The sequence below is a fragment of the Arachis hypogaea genome, chromosome 19, assembly GCF_003086295.3.
Source record: "Arachis hypogaea cultivar Tifrunner chromosome 19, arahy.Tifrunner.gnm2.J5K5, whole genome shotgun sequence".
Taxonomy (NCBI): Eukaryota; Viridiplantae; Streptophyta; class Magnoliopsida; order Fabales; family Fabaceae; genus Arachis; species Arachis hypogaea.
Window position 1 is genome coordinate 133103074 of NC_092054.1, and position 15640 is coordinate 133118713.

Sequence of the window (15640 nt, forward strand, 5' to 3'; positions counted from 1 at the left end):
ATTATAAAAAAATAATTTATTTAAAATGAAAGTAATATGATTAAGTGTAAATTTACATAGATGTGATTAAAAAATGATTGAATACTATGTATAGTAAAAAATTGATATTATTGAATGATAAAATTAAAATTTATTTCTATGTATCATTTTTGTCTCCAACGTTTTGGTCCTATTTAAGTCCCTAACGTTTCAAAATCGTCTCAATTTTGTCTCGCCGTCAATTCTGTTAATGGATCCCTAACGGCAGGACAACATTGAGTCAGTTTTAAAACGTTATGGACTTAAATAAGACGATTGAAACGTTAGGGATAACTTTAGGACTTACCCAAACGTTGGGATAAAAACGATACTTTACTCAATATAACCATAACTATTAATTCTCCACATACAAGTGATTTTTCATACAAGTCATACAAGTTATTTATATTCATGCCGTTTCACGTTTTTTTTGTGCCTCTTTTTCTTCTCTTTCTTTCTCCGTGTTTCCTCTTCCTCTTCCTCTTCCTCTTCTTCTTCTTCTTCTTCTTCTTCTTTCTCTGTGTCTCTTTTTCTTCTCTTCCTCCCCCTTTTTTTATTAAAATTTCTTCTCCTCTTTTCGTTTTCTCTTTCTCCTTCATCAAAATCACCAGAAAAATGAAGAAACATTATTCAAGGTACGTTTCTTGCCTTCTCTTTCTTCTTCTTCTTGCTGCACGTTCTTCTTCCTCTTCCTATTCTTCTTCTTCATTTACGTGCTTTTCTCTTTGTTTTCTTTCTTCGTTATTCTCGGTTTCCATTGTTTTTTTACATCAAGCTCTGAAATCATTTTTGAAGAAGAAGAAGCAGCAGAAGATGAGGAGAAAAAAGAGAAAGAATTCTGAATTATGCATAAGGTGTACTTCAACGAATTTTGGGTGTATTTTTGTAATCCTTTGGATGTATTGATTTCAAGAAGAAATATACTGTCTCTTCCTATATTGGGTGTATTTCTTAAATCCTTTGGGTGTATTTCTGTAACTGTTTGGATGTATTTCTGTAATCCTTTGGATGTATTTTTATAATTGTTTGGGTGTATTTTTGTAATCGTTCGGGTGTATTTCTGAAGTTCCATCATCTTCAAAACAATTTCAAAGCTTGATTTCAGAAACCATGAAAATCGAAAAAAACAAAAGGAGATCGAAGGCAAAGAGAGAACGATTTTCCATACAAATCATACAAGTCATTTATATTCACGCTTCTTCATCTTCTTCTTCTTCTTCTTCTTCTTCTTAAAAGGAAACTAAAATGAAACACGCGAAGATGGTTCAGTAACGCGCGTGTTAGGCCCAACTTGTAAGACTTGTAAACAAAAATGACTTGTATGCTATGAAGCACGGATTCTCCTATGGTGCCGGCGTATCCGTGTCGGACACGAATCCGACACCGACACTCGACGGATACTTTAAACGAGCGTATCGGTGGTGTGTCTTCTTGCGGTGCAAAATTTTGGTGAAGCTGTCACGAATCCGAACGAGTCCGATCCGATTTTGTGGTTTTATGGTCCAATTAACCGATTTTTTTATTTTAAAATATTTTAAAATTAAAACAAATCAAAATTTAAATTTAAAAAAAATTAGTATATGTTCATACTAATCTCCGACTTTTATCTAGAATGAGTGAAGATTATAAAAAAGGAGATACCAGTATGTGAGACATCAGAGTTGATGACAACAGTCCAGATCTGACGTATTTATCTTTAGATGAACCAAACATAGAAGATGTGGTATTTGCGGATGATGGACTTGGAGGAGAAGAAATTGATACATTTTCTGTTAGCGAGATGGCAAGAGTAGATTAAAATTTTTTATTTTTTTAATAATTGCATAATTTTTAGACTTTTTTATACAACTATATTTCCTCTTATATTTACAATATGTTATTTTATTAATTTAATATATTATTTAAATTTTAATTCACAAAGTATCCTAAATGTGTCGTATCCAATTTTTTATAAAAAGAACGTGTCGGCGTATCCGTGTCGTGTCGTGTGTGCTTCCTAACTTGTATGTATAGCACTCCTCTAACTAATATTATAATAATTTTAATATTTTATGGACATTTATAATTGGTTGAAAATAGGAGGTGCAAGGGAGGCGTGAGATTGAGTGAATAAAGTGACATTATTATACCCAATTGGAAAATGGACTTTGGAGAGATCCCAAATCACAACGGCAATCCCCCGCCTGTCGTAGGCGATTGCAGCATCCATGGCGGTGGGAAAGCAACGTTGACCGGACCCCCTTTCCAAATTGGATGGCCAAAGGTCAAACGATGCCAAATTCCAAATGGAACTTGGTGTCACACTGACTGGACCCCACCCCCACCACCTCCTCGGAATCACTTGATCGGAGGCCGACTCTCTCCAAAACCCCACATTTCATTCATTCATTCATTCAATTCAATTATTTTATTATTATTCCTCTTTCTTTTCTTTTTTTTTTTTCTGAATCAAACACGCATGCTTTGCTTCCGTAGCAGTTATGATCACCGTTCTTCACCCCTTCTCTGTTTAATCATCAGCAAACGATGAACTCTCCAACGAACAAAACAAGTGCGTATTCCTCATCATCACCATCATTTTTTCTTTTTATGGTTTTGTTCATATGTTTGTCTGAGATTGATGTTTCGGTTTTTCTTGTTTTTTTTTGTGTTTGGAAATTAATTTTATACTTACTATGCAGTGTATCCGAGGGTGAAAGTGAGGCACCAAGTTCATAAAAACGAGGAGGAGGATGATGATGGTGATGCACGGAACCCTAGGTTGAAGGTTTTCATTCCTTCATGCTTGCGACCTCCGTCTTCTCCTTCTCCTTATGCTTCTTGTTATGCTTCTCCTGCTTCTACTTGTCCTCCTTCTCCTTCTCCTTCAGGTTATTTTAATTCCTTGCATCTGCTTCTAATTTCTGTTCTTTTAATTTGTTTCTTTAAGTTTTTGGGAGGGTTTTTAAACTGTATATCAAAGTCTTAAGTGATTGATTACTGCTTCCAACTTCTAGGAACTAATTCTTTGATGTGAAGATGATAGCTAAGAACAGTTGGATAATTTGGTATGTTTGATTGCTTAACATAATATGCGTCAACATCTAAATTATCATTTTCAACATGAAGACATATGAGTAACAACAACCTTCTTTTAAATAGATTGAATTGTTCATAAACTTCTTTTAATTTGCTTCTTTAATTTTTTGGGAGGATTTTTAAACTGTATACGAAAGTTCTAAGTCGAGTGGTAACTACTTCCAACTTCTAGGAGCTAATTCTTTGATGCGAAGATAATAGCTAACAAGGGTTAGATGATGCGTCAGCATCTGAATTATCATTTTCAACATGAAGATACATGAGTAACCACCTTTTAAATATATTGAATTGTTCACAAACTTCTATGGGGAGACCAAGAGAATGGAGACAGAGAATGACAGAAAAATTGTGACTCTGTCTTTGTTCTCACTATCCCCAGTTTTTGGATGACATCAAATTCTGCAAATCTTGTCCAAGAATAGAGATGTTTTGTTTGTTTCTGTATATCTGTCTCTTTCTTCAAGCAAGTTTATGTCTCTGTATTTGTGCCCTGAGATAGCTACCAAACGGGGCTGAATAGATATGACCTAGGATGGGAGGTTTCTATGTTTGTGATCCGCAAATCACGCACAAAACAGAATTTGCCATCTTCTAATTTAGCTTGGAGGGTGCTGTTATCCCTGATCAAACAAATTGGCCTATTCATATGAATTTGCACTTGCAATTTGACTATGGTTATTCAGTTGGGTCAAAGATACTATTTACTTCAAAGGGAGGGGAAAAATGTTTCAAGCAATAAATCAAGGAATCACATGGATGACTTAAGATTCTTTTTTTTTTCCTGTTCCATTTTGGTGGTTTTAGCTATTCTCTATCATTTTTATGTTTGAAGAATTATATATGGAATGTTGACATTATTATTTTATCTCATTCGTTGTGTGTAAAATTTGGTCTGCACTCTGCAGTTAGTGAAGCATTTAGTGAAACTGATGTAGGGTAGGGTCTTGTCTGTTCCATTCTTCTAATATACAATCATCTTTGTCTGGTTTTATAGTAGTTCGAAAGAAAAATGTCTCCAAGCCATCATCAATGGTTAACGCACCAAAGTGCTATGTGCCACCGGTGTCTTCTCCACGAGTACAGATAAATGAAGCTCTTCAAGACTGCAGTTTATCTTCGGATTCGGGATCAACAGGACCTGAGAAGGACGACAGTATTGATGAGAACAAAATAAATACTAGGGCCTGTCGGGTTCATCGCCCTCGTGCTGTCATCTCTAGTCCTTGTAAGTCTCATGACTTTTCATCATCTTGCCATTCAGTTAATGAAGAGATGAATGCATTGGGGTTCTTTTGATTGGTCATTGAAGCTGAGCGAAGTAATTTCTGATACATGTTTGGAACATGGCTTTTTAAGATTTTTACGAGATCTGTTATAGATAATGCAAGTCATAAAGTACTTTCATGGCATTAGGAAATGGATTTTGGTGTGCTCAAAGTAAAATTTGGTAGTGCCATTGTGTGTTAGTTGTTCTATTCAATTAATCTGATAACTAAACTCTCAACAACTCCAATGAAGCCTATTCTGGCATACCACCCTCTTAAATCATTCCATTTGGAAAAAAATTTACCTACAATAGTATAAGTGCTGGTAGCTGACAATTATTGCTTTATTACTAATCACTAATTCAGTAATTCTCAACATCTATAGTGAAGCCTTTTGTGACATCCCACCTTTAAATACATTCAATTAGAAAAAAAAGGATGCATGTGGCTGCCAATTATTGCATTAAGTTTTGTCTAGAATTCTTAGAAAGATGCAAATGTGTTGTTTGAATGGAAATTTTTATGTGGTTCTGGAGTCTATTTGAAGAAATTTGAAACCAAAGCATTTCAGCCTTGTAAGATACTTTTATCATGATTGATGATTCATCTCTCTTATAAGAACCTACAATATCCTTAAAAAAGTAAAGAACTTCCACGCTTGGCAGATGGAGGAGAAGTTTTGAATAACCGTTTTAACATATATGATATATTGGAAAGTATTAAGTACCAATAATTATGATATCAGTTGGTTATAGATTCTTTATTTGGATATATGAGTGATCTCAGAATTCTGACTTCAAATCCTTGTTCATTGTTGTGTTCAGATAATGACAGGTTGATCGGGAGCAGAAACGAAACTAGCAATGGAAGTAGTTCTCCTTTGAAGAATGGTACCCCACCGCAAAATAGACATGCACACTGTAACTGTAAAGCTAAATCACATGAAGATGCTGATACTCCTCTAAACACAAGAAAACCCAAGGAGCCTGATTCTAATGGTACAATTGATCCTGTAGGGAAGAAAAAGGTCCATCAAGGCAGCATAAAATCCGAAAATGTAAGTAGGATCTGGAGATATTAGTCCCACTAGAACCTAGGATCCTGATTAATCGGATTGTTAAAAGCCAAATATGTGTTATCAAGGACAAGGATTAGGTTCTCACACAAAGAAGAAAGAGAGAAACAAAATAATATGTTTTTACTCCAGTATCTAAATTTTTAAATTTTTAACTGTTGTGGGCATGTAAATTTTTCTATGGAAGAAGAGACAATGCATGAGAGATCAAATATTTTTCTTTTTCAGTTTTATTCATATTTGAGCTTTTTGTAACATTGTTTAAGCCATAGAAATAGAAATAGAAAAAGAAAAAGAGAAAAAAAATCAGCTTTAGATATCATACTAAGTACTAACACTAGTGATTCATGCTAACTCATTTTTCGTGAGCGGTGTTGATGACATGCAAAAATAAATTTTGCTTCTTAAATGTTAAATGCATTAGATGTTTTTTCATACTCATTAAGTCTTAACCTCATTATTATTATAAGCATATAATGTAAAAAAATTGATCAAGAAAAAGAATAATATGCAGTCGATCCTTCATAGAAAGTAAGATTTATTCATTGCTTTTGAATGACTATTTATAGATAGTAATATATAATTGGACTCGTGTAAAATGATTTCACATTAGTGCATAGTTAAAAAAAATTCAAGTTCTATTTATATTATTTTCTTTCAATAATGATAATATCTTCCGGTGGCTAAGTCCATTATGCCCATTAGATCAGTAACTATTTTGCGTTAAAATAAAAATATTATAACCTTGTTAAATTTTCTAAAATTTTATTGAATTCGTTTAAATTTTTATATAAAAACATGGTAATTTTCATTAAATCACTAATTTGTCAGTTTTCAAAGTTAAAAATATGATAATTACTTTTTAGTGTATAAATAATATTTTTTAAACTATTTTGACAAATAATATAATAAATTAATAATAGTAATACCAATAATGAAAACATTATTGTTTATAGGAGAAAAGTTAGAAAAAAAAATAACATAAAGAGTAGGAAACAAATAACATATTCGTTTAACAGGAAATACAATTATATTCCATTTATTATTAGCACAAGCTATTACCTAAAAAAGCTATTAATAATAACAGAAAAAAAACTATCAAAAACTATAATAATAATTAAAAAAATAGAAAAAAACTATTAAACAAATAGAGTATTTTTGCAATGATGATCAGTTTTCTTAAGATTCGATTCTAATTTTTACTTTACTTCTTTTTTCTTCTCGTATAACTTGACAAGAAAAACGTTAAGTTGTAAGAAATGCACTGAAAAAATAATCAACACAATAGAAATTTTTTCTAAAGAAAATAAAAAAATTTTAATTCCAAAAAAATTATTCCATCTTTATTTGTCAGAATCTATTTTTTTTTTAGTTTACGATAAGTTCGCCCAAGGTTTAGGGCGAATCTTAACATTTTAGACGAAGTTTGCGTAATTCCTCGGCAAATTCTACCACACTCGTCCAATTAAACACACGTTATAAAAAAAAAAAGATAATACCTTTTGTAAATAAAAATGTCATCTGCCTCCGTTGAATATTTATAATAAATTTTTTCACTTTCTACATGTGTTATAAAATGTTTATTGTACTCATCAATATTTTTTATAGTGTCATAGATATTTAAATATATTATAAAATGGAAGAATAAGGGTGAACATAGTGAAAAAAGAGGAATAAAAAAGGTTAAAAGTGCAGTGTAAAAGTGTAAAGAATTCTACAATTTATAGGACAAGTATTTGGGGCTCCCTTCAACAGTTAATTGGTCGAAAAAGGAGACATTTGGGGCTATTAAAGAAAAAGTGAGAAAAAAGATTCAGGGCTGGAAATGACACTTACTATCTACGTCAGGCAGACATGTACTAATTAAGACAGTCGGGGAGGTCATTCCTATTTACACATTCTCTTGCTTCAGGCATCCAGATACTTTAATTTGCGAAATTCACAGTATTCTCACCCAATTTTGGTGGGAGCAAAAAGGAACAGAAAGAAAGATGGCGTGGATTAGTTGGGACACCATGTCTAGACCAAAGAAGGAGGGTGGCCTTGGTTTTAAAGACCTGGGAGCTCAGAACCTAGCGCTACTCGCTAAACAATGCTGGAAACTAGCTACGCAACCTCAATCATTATTATCCAAAATTTTCAAAGGCAAGTACTACCGTTACAGCAATTTCAAGAGAGCAGAGATAGAAAACCAACCTTCTTGGGGCAGGAGAAGCCTTTTGGAGGGCCGCAAAGTTCTAGAAAAAGGCATGTTGGAAGGTGGGCAACAGGAACAGCATTCGCATTTTTCAGGATCCGTGGGTAGCTACGTCCTAACCTTTCCTTGTCACACACAGCTCAGTCATCAGCAATCAGATTATGGAAGTAGCATGGGTGAATGAATTAATCATGCCTAGCAAACAATGGAACCTGGAATTAATCAATAGTATTTTCTCCTCAGACATGGCTAATCGTATTTTGCTAACAAAAATTGAGGAAGGTGATGATCATTTATTTTGGGTCAGAACCAAAAGCGAAAAATATGAAGTCAACTCAGGATACCAAATTGCCTACCTGTTCTAGCACTCTCCAATTGATTACTGTCCCAATTTGATGTAACACAAAGACACATGGTTGGAGCTCTAGAAAATGCCCCTACTCCTAAAAATCAAGCTTTTCCTCTGGCGATGTTTGCATGAGAAGCTCCCGGTCCTAGAGAACCTTCACCGACGTATCCAAACAATTTCTCCTCTCTGTAGGCGCTGCAATCTCAGCTCAGAAACCATTAGTCACTGTTTATTCTTCTGCCAAAAATTGAAGGAGGTCTGGGCTAGAAGCTCATTACCTGGGCTGGTTTGTGGAGATGGGTCCTTCTCCTTTTGGCGGACGTGGTCGGAGAGTGTAGGCAAGCTCAAGAGGCGGAGAAGCAACAACCATGACTTTCTGATGCTGGTGATTATGTGTTGGCAAACCTGGAAATCAAGAAATCGGCTCATCTTTGAAAATGATATTCAAGGAATAGAACAAATTATTACTTCAACTAGCAACCTTCTTCAAGACATGCAAGGCCACATACCTTAATTTTCTGTTGGAGTGCTTCATCTTCTTTTCTTAAGCTTTTTGGTGTTTTAGCTCGTTAACGAGCTTTTGGAAGATCTCCAATTCATGTATTGCTGTCCTAGTGATGGACAATGTCTATTTTATCCAGTTGAATAAAATATTTTATCTTGAAAAAAAAAATCTACAATATATGTTAATGGTCAATAATACACATAAAATGTAAAAAAAAAATTACTATAAATATTTGATGGAGGTAGATGACATTTTTATTTATAAAACGTATTATCTTTTTATTTATAATGTGTGTTTAATTCGACGGATATAGTAAAATATGCCAAGGGATTAGACAAACTTTGTCTATAATGCTAAAGTTTGTCCAAAGCTTAAACAAAATTATGTAAACCAAAAACAATTAAATTCTAAAAAATAAAGATAGAATATTTTTCTTTTAAATTAAAATTTTTTTATTTTATTTCAAAAAAAATTTCGAAAATTCAAATCTCAATTCTGATTTACAAGTAATACTTTCTTTTTAATATAACTTTAATTGCATGTATCAAAAATAAATAATACAACATCCAAACCTAGTTATGTCACCATATACGAGCATTAAATTACTTCTTTCTTTTTTATTTAATTGTTTGCTTGAAAGAAATTAAGAAAACCATATTTATTATTTATAAAAAATCATTCTTAAATTCAAAAAGCAAGAAATTATGCAATTCAAACCTGAATATAGTTTTATTCCGCTTCTATCACTTCTTCTAGCAACTGATGTCAACATGAACATTTTAATTATTGATAAAACAAAATTTGCATTATGAGAAATAAATTGAGGAGCTTCAAAATAAAATAAAATAAATAATAAAATATAATAAAAAAGCTATGAATTAAGAAGATTTGGTAGCATCAAATGGTTGGAATTTTTTTTAAGAAAAAACTCACATGAGCTCATATCTTAGTGATATTTTGAGTCTGTCACAAATTGTTTTCTGAAGGATTTCTTTCACATCTTTTATATTTTCTTTTTTTTACCATTTTTGTCATTTTTATTTATGCAATTTATTCTTTCAACAAGTTTAAATTCAGCCATTTATATTTAAAGTTTGTTTCTCATTCTCTTTTATTTACTTGGCAACAAATTTATATTTTAGGCAAGTTTATTTAATTTTGAAGTATTTCAATTTTATTTTGATTTTTAGTTCCTCATTTAAAGAAAAGTATATATAAAAAAAATCTTTACTTCTTCTTCATGACAAAAATGGAAGATTTTAGTGCATAAAAAGAATTGGTAATCACAAAAAAGTAGATTTTACTCCCATAAAATAGATATTGAATTAATCAAGATTTATTAAAAATCTGCAGAGCGGTTAGAATTTAAATTAATCTATCTATCTACTTAATATACTAAAATTGAATTTTTTTTCCAACTAATGGAAGTGAGATGTCACTTTCTCATAAATTCATTTTCCTTCCAAAATAAATGTACTATTCTCTCTTCTAAATTTATCTTATAAATTTTTTTTATTATAATTATATTATAATTAGTATTTAATAAATAATATATAATTATATTAATTTAGAAAAATATCTTTATTATAATTATATAAAATTAATATTTAATATATTATTAAATTAATTATCAATCGAGAATATTTTGAATCATTTTAATTATATTAATTTTAATTATATTGATACAATTCTAATTCTTATTCATTATGCAATAATTTTATTAGTGGCAAGTTGTTACCTTAATAGTGACCTTAATAATGATGATGATGATGATGATGATGATGATGTTTAAAATCAAAATATATTTTTTTTGTCCCTAAAGTCTTGGGTCAAAATCAAAATCGTCCCCGACCTTTTTTTCGTATTAAAATCATCTTCAACGTTACAAAACGTTATAAAATCATCCTTTTGTCCATAAACAACATTTTAGAATGTGGGTAAAGTTAGTTTTCTTGGGAGGAGCTCGATTTTTTATTGAAGAATTATTTACACGGAGCTTTGTAGGTCAGATTCAAGTTTCATCCCCTCCATGCTTTCTACGTCTGCCCGAAAATCTTTAAAATGGAGCACATAATGAGATTGAATTCCCTCAATTTAAGTTCCGTTTTGATAAATTTGTATCAAACTCGGAGATGCAATTTCAACGTTTGGTAATATATTTAAATTTTCTTATTTTAAACTTTTCGTTATTAAAATAATTTTATAACATATTATAATTTTTTTATAGAAATTATCAGCCTTCTTTTTCATTAATGCAATGCCATTGAGGGGAATAAGGGTCAGTTTAGTTTCTCGGTGTGGCAATTCTACACCTTGTCGCATTGCATAGATAGCGGATGATGAAGCTTATTTAACAAGGGGATGGTCTGAATTTGTACGAATTCTAAATGTTTGAACTTATGATGTTGTTTCAGTTGGTTGTCGTTACGAGAATGACTCTAATCTATACGTGTCTAAGGACTAGAATAGATTAAATATTATTTAAGTAATTTAGTTTTAAATTATATTAGTATTTGATTAAATTAGTTTTAGAGAAATTTAAATTGTTGTCTCAATTTATATATTATGACTATTTTTCTTGGATATGTTATTTTTAAATGTTTTAATATAAAAAATTTTTTTTCTGATTTTTAAGTTTATTTTCTTCCTTGGATATATGTATCACCTTTTTTTTCTCTTTTTGTATTTCAGATTAGTAATGCAATTATTAATAAAAGTGTAATTTAAAAAAAAAAGAAAAAAAACCTAAAATATCACTATTTAAAGGAAAAAGAAAAGGTACATGAAAGAAAGGAAAACAAAAAATTAAAATTATTCTATTAAAAAAATTGTATACAATTTGTGTATGAATGGAGTCGAGATTGAAGACTATATATGGATATAAAACATAAAAAATTATTGCACAATTGTAGAATAATATATATATATATATATATATATATATATATATATATGTGATTTAAATATTTTTATGTATAATTAATATATATGCAGGTATGAATAAGGAACCATTTAAAATTATTTAACAATATATATATATATATATATATATTTACTGTAATTTATGGAGATTACATATGAATTTTTTTTCCTCTCAAATAAATTTACTCTAATTATATTACAATTAGCTCATGAATAATATATACATGATTATATTATTTTAAGAAAATATCTTCATTATAATTATCTCAAATCAATATTCAATGCATTATTAAACTAATTATTAATCATAGCATTGATATTTTTATTCATTCTAATTATATTAATTGATATAGTTCTAATACTTATTCATGTACAATAATTTTATTAGTAGATAGTTGTATCCACAATTTTATTAGTAGATAGTTATATCCACAATAATTCATGCTCTAATTCTCATTCATTCTAATAATAGTTCATAAATTATATAGTTCTTTTTCTTCTGCTTTAATTAGTGGATAATAATAATAATAATAATAATAATAATAATAATAATAATAATAATAATAATAATAATAATAATAATGTATGGACACAAGATTAATTAATTAGTTAACAAATTAAATTTTAATTATTATGTTTTATTTTCTACTACTCATATCTTTATTCATTAGTAATTTTACATTTTATATTTACAGTAAATATTGAATGTAAAAAACAAAACAATAATATTGATTGTTATCTATTTTATTTATTTAGAGTCATAATTAAATTTGATATAATTATAACAAGTATCTAGAATTAATATTAATATGATACTATAATTTTAAGTTGTATAATATAACAAAAAAGAATGTAACAATTTATATCTGCTTCCTATATAGCAATAATATTATATATATTTATATATCTCCTCTTTTAGCTATTTCCTAAAAATATTGGCATATAATTAATATAGATAACATATATACTAAGCAAGTATCTCCATTGAATTAATCATAAAGGTTAATAAAACATAATGACATAATTTTGACTTAATTATAGCAAGTATCTCTATTAAAAATATTGGCTAATTATATATAGTTCTTTTTGTTTATCATTTAGAAATTCGTACCTCAGATATAGTTCTTTTTTTGTTTATTATTTTTCATACCTAATGGCTACTAACTACGATTCTATCAACAGTGTTACCTATGGTAGATTATGTAATGAAAAAGTTTGGAAAATAAAAGCAAGAATTATAAGGTTATGGAAAGTCACATCCAAATTTGACAAGAGCAAGACGACTTACATAGAAATGGTTCTCATGAATGATAAGATAAGTTGATTATTTTCCATGATTTTTTCAAGTGATGCTAGGTCCACTTTATAATTTTTTTTGTTCATATTTTAAGTTTATTTGAGTCAGAACGGCTTTTATACTTGCGATTGAAACAACCAAACTTGAGGCTAGGCAAGTTCAAGCAATTGCATGAGTGTATGGTTCGTGGTGAAACAAATGCCATTAACACTGATCAAAGAATTATATTTCCAAAGAGTTTTACCGGTGGTCCAAGGTACATGTTCAATAATTGTAAGGATGCTTTTGCAATATGTAAATATGCTGGATATCCAAATTGCTTTATCATTATGACATGTAATCCAGAATAAAATAAGATAAAAAGAGATGTAACACCCCAAAGACTCTATGCAAAGGATAGGCCAGATATCTTAGGTAGAATATTCAAGTTGAAGGTTGATAAATTAATTAAGGCATTGAAGAAAGGAATATTCTTTGGAAAGATTATTGGATGTAAGTATAACTAATCTTCTTACGAGTTTTTATTTACTCTGTCTAAATTATCTATAATACACTCATTGTATAGAACACTATCGGTATTAAGAAAAGATTATGTATAGAATACTTACATAGTACGCTCAATGGATAGTACACTATCTTGAGTGTATTACAGTACATTTATATAGTTTGTATTACCTCACGCTCATTGTATAGTACACTTATATAGTTTTATATTATTTTAATTTAGCATAATTTTTTCTTATTTACATTTGCACTACACGTTTAGTTTTATATAGTTTAGTTGTACACGAAACAATTATTTTTTTATAGAATCAACTATTTTTTAAATCACCCTGTCTAACTTTTTTGGAATATACTTAGTTTTATATGCTTTAGATTTTTGCATAAATCTTTATTTATTTTGTCCAAATTATTAATAATATCATATCTTTAAATTTGTAGATTGTCTAACCATAGAATTTCAGAAGAGAGGTTTACCTCACGCTCATCTTCTTTTATTCATGCATCCGGAATCAAAGCCACGAACTGTTGATGACATAGATAAGGTTATTAAGACAGAAATTTCAGATAAGTGGAAAAATCCCAAATTGTATACTGTTGTTGAGAAATATATAATTTGTGGTCCACGCGGTCATTTAAATAGTAAGAGCTAATGCATGATCAATGATAAATGCTTAAAGTTTTTTTCCAAAACATTCAAAGATAGGACAATTATTGACGAAGCAGGCTTTCCAAGATATCAAAGAAGACATGATGGGTGAACTGTATCAAAGAAAACTGTTGAGGTTGACAACTCCTTCATAGTTCCATACAATTTCGGTCTTCTTCTAAAATTTAGATGTCAAATCAATGTTGAGTACACTTACCAAACTTCAGCAATCAAATATCTGTTCAAGTATCTTCACAAGAGTAATGGCAGGGTGACAGCTGCATTTTATCAAAACAATGGATCTCAGGTAGATGAAATACGTAATTATTATGATTATAGATATATATCAGCATGTGAAGCTGCATAGAGATTATCTGGTTATCCTATTTAAATGAAGGAACCAGCAGTAATAAGATGGTCATTCTATCTTCCTGATGATATGCCAATTGTCTACAAAGATATTGATATAATTCAGTCAGTTATTGAAACTTCTTTTTTTCAAGAAATCTATATTGATTGAATGGTTCAAAGCAAATGAAGACTATATTGATGCAAAAAATTTGACTTATTTTGAGTTTTCAACAAAGTTTGTTTGGAATGGAGAGCATCATATGTGGACTCATAGAAAGCAAGGATATGCCATAGGAAGGATTTTTCATATACCACCAATGAATAAAGAAGATTACTATCTAAGGCTATTTTTGAACATTCAAAAGGAATGCACGAGTTTCAGTGATCTAAGAACAGTTGATGGTGTGGTTTATAACTCCTTTAAAGATGCATGCTATGCACTAGGACTGTTGCAGGACGAAAAATTCATTGATGTAATCTCTGAAGCAAGAACATTGCACTCTGCAATTTTTCTAAGGAGACTTTTTGTTGTTCTATTAACACCAAATAACATGAGTAGACCAGAGTTTGTTTGGCAAAAGACTTGAAACTTTCTCTCTGATAACGTACTATACGAACAAAGAAGATTACTACAAATAGAAAGTAACTATAATCTATTATAAAAAAAATTTTGCCATTGTAGAATTCAATTTAGCCTATAATTATAACAAAACATTGGATAAGGAATGTTAAAGAGTGATTGAATAAATACAATAATGCCTTTTTTGAGAGTAAAATTATCATACATATGATAAAATTGTTTATTGGTGTTCACTTTAACTTTTTCTCTTTCTTTGATAATATTTAGAAAATATAACAAAACAAAATAAATAAACTCATGAGTAGAAATTTGCATATGATCAAATAATGGGTGCTGTTAGCAGTAATATGGATGGACTTTTCTTCTTATATGGTCAAGGTGGTTGTGGAAAAACATTCTTATGGTCAACTATATCATGCTCAATTAGGTCTAAAGGAGGTATAGTTGTAAATGTTGCTTTGAGTGGAATTGCTGCACTTTTGTTGCCTAATGGAAGAACGGCACATTCAAAGTTTAAATTCATTTGACCATAAATGAATATTTTTTGTGTAACATTAAACAAGGAAGTCCTCTTGCAAGGTTAATAATCAAGGCTAAATTAATCTTATGAAATGAAACTCCAATGATAAGTAAGTATTGTTACGAAGCTTTAGACAAATGCCTCGAGACATCTTGAGGTGTTCATATTTATATAACGCTCATTTGCCATTTGGAGGTAAAGTTGTCCTCGGAAGAGATTTTAGACAAATTTTACCTGTGATTCCCAAAGGCTCATGGCAAGATATAATTCAATCTTCTATTAATTCTTCATATTTGTGGCATAACTGTAAGGTTCGAAAACTTACAAAAAAAC

At 30.0% G+C, this 15640-nt stretch overlaps 1 protein-coding gene across 1 annotated transcript; it reads left to right on the plus strand.

The window, feature by feature from the left end:
- The first annotated feature begins 2075 nt into the window (after positions 1-2075).
- On the plus strand, positions 2076-5663 carry LOC112776764 (uncharacterized). Its single transcript, XM_025821000.3, has 4 exons — positions 2076-2569; positions 2700-2888; positions 4091-4321; positions 5186-5663. Exons 1-4 carry the CDS (start codon positions 2545-2547, stop codon positions 5440-5442), a joined length of 702 nt encoding a protein of 233 aa, XP_025676785.1. The 5' UTR covers positions 2076-2544; the 3' UTR covers positions 5443-5663.
- Positions 5664-15640: the final 9977 nt, after the last annotated feature.

Bases quoted from the DNA above. Each gene is read 5' to 3' on its own strand.
- LOC112776764 (XM_025821000.3), top strand. From the start codon at position 2,545: ATGAACTCTCCAACGAACAAAACAA. The intron at 2,889-4,090 runs GTTATTTTAATT...CTGGTTTTATAG, and splicing joins TCCTTCTCCTTCTCCTTCAG to TAGTTCGAAAGAAAAATGTC. The intron at 4,322-5,185 runs GTAAGTCTCATG...TGTTGTGTTCAG, and splicing joins TGCTGTCATCTCTAGTCCTT to ATAATGACAGGTTGATCGGG.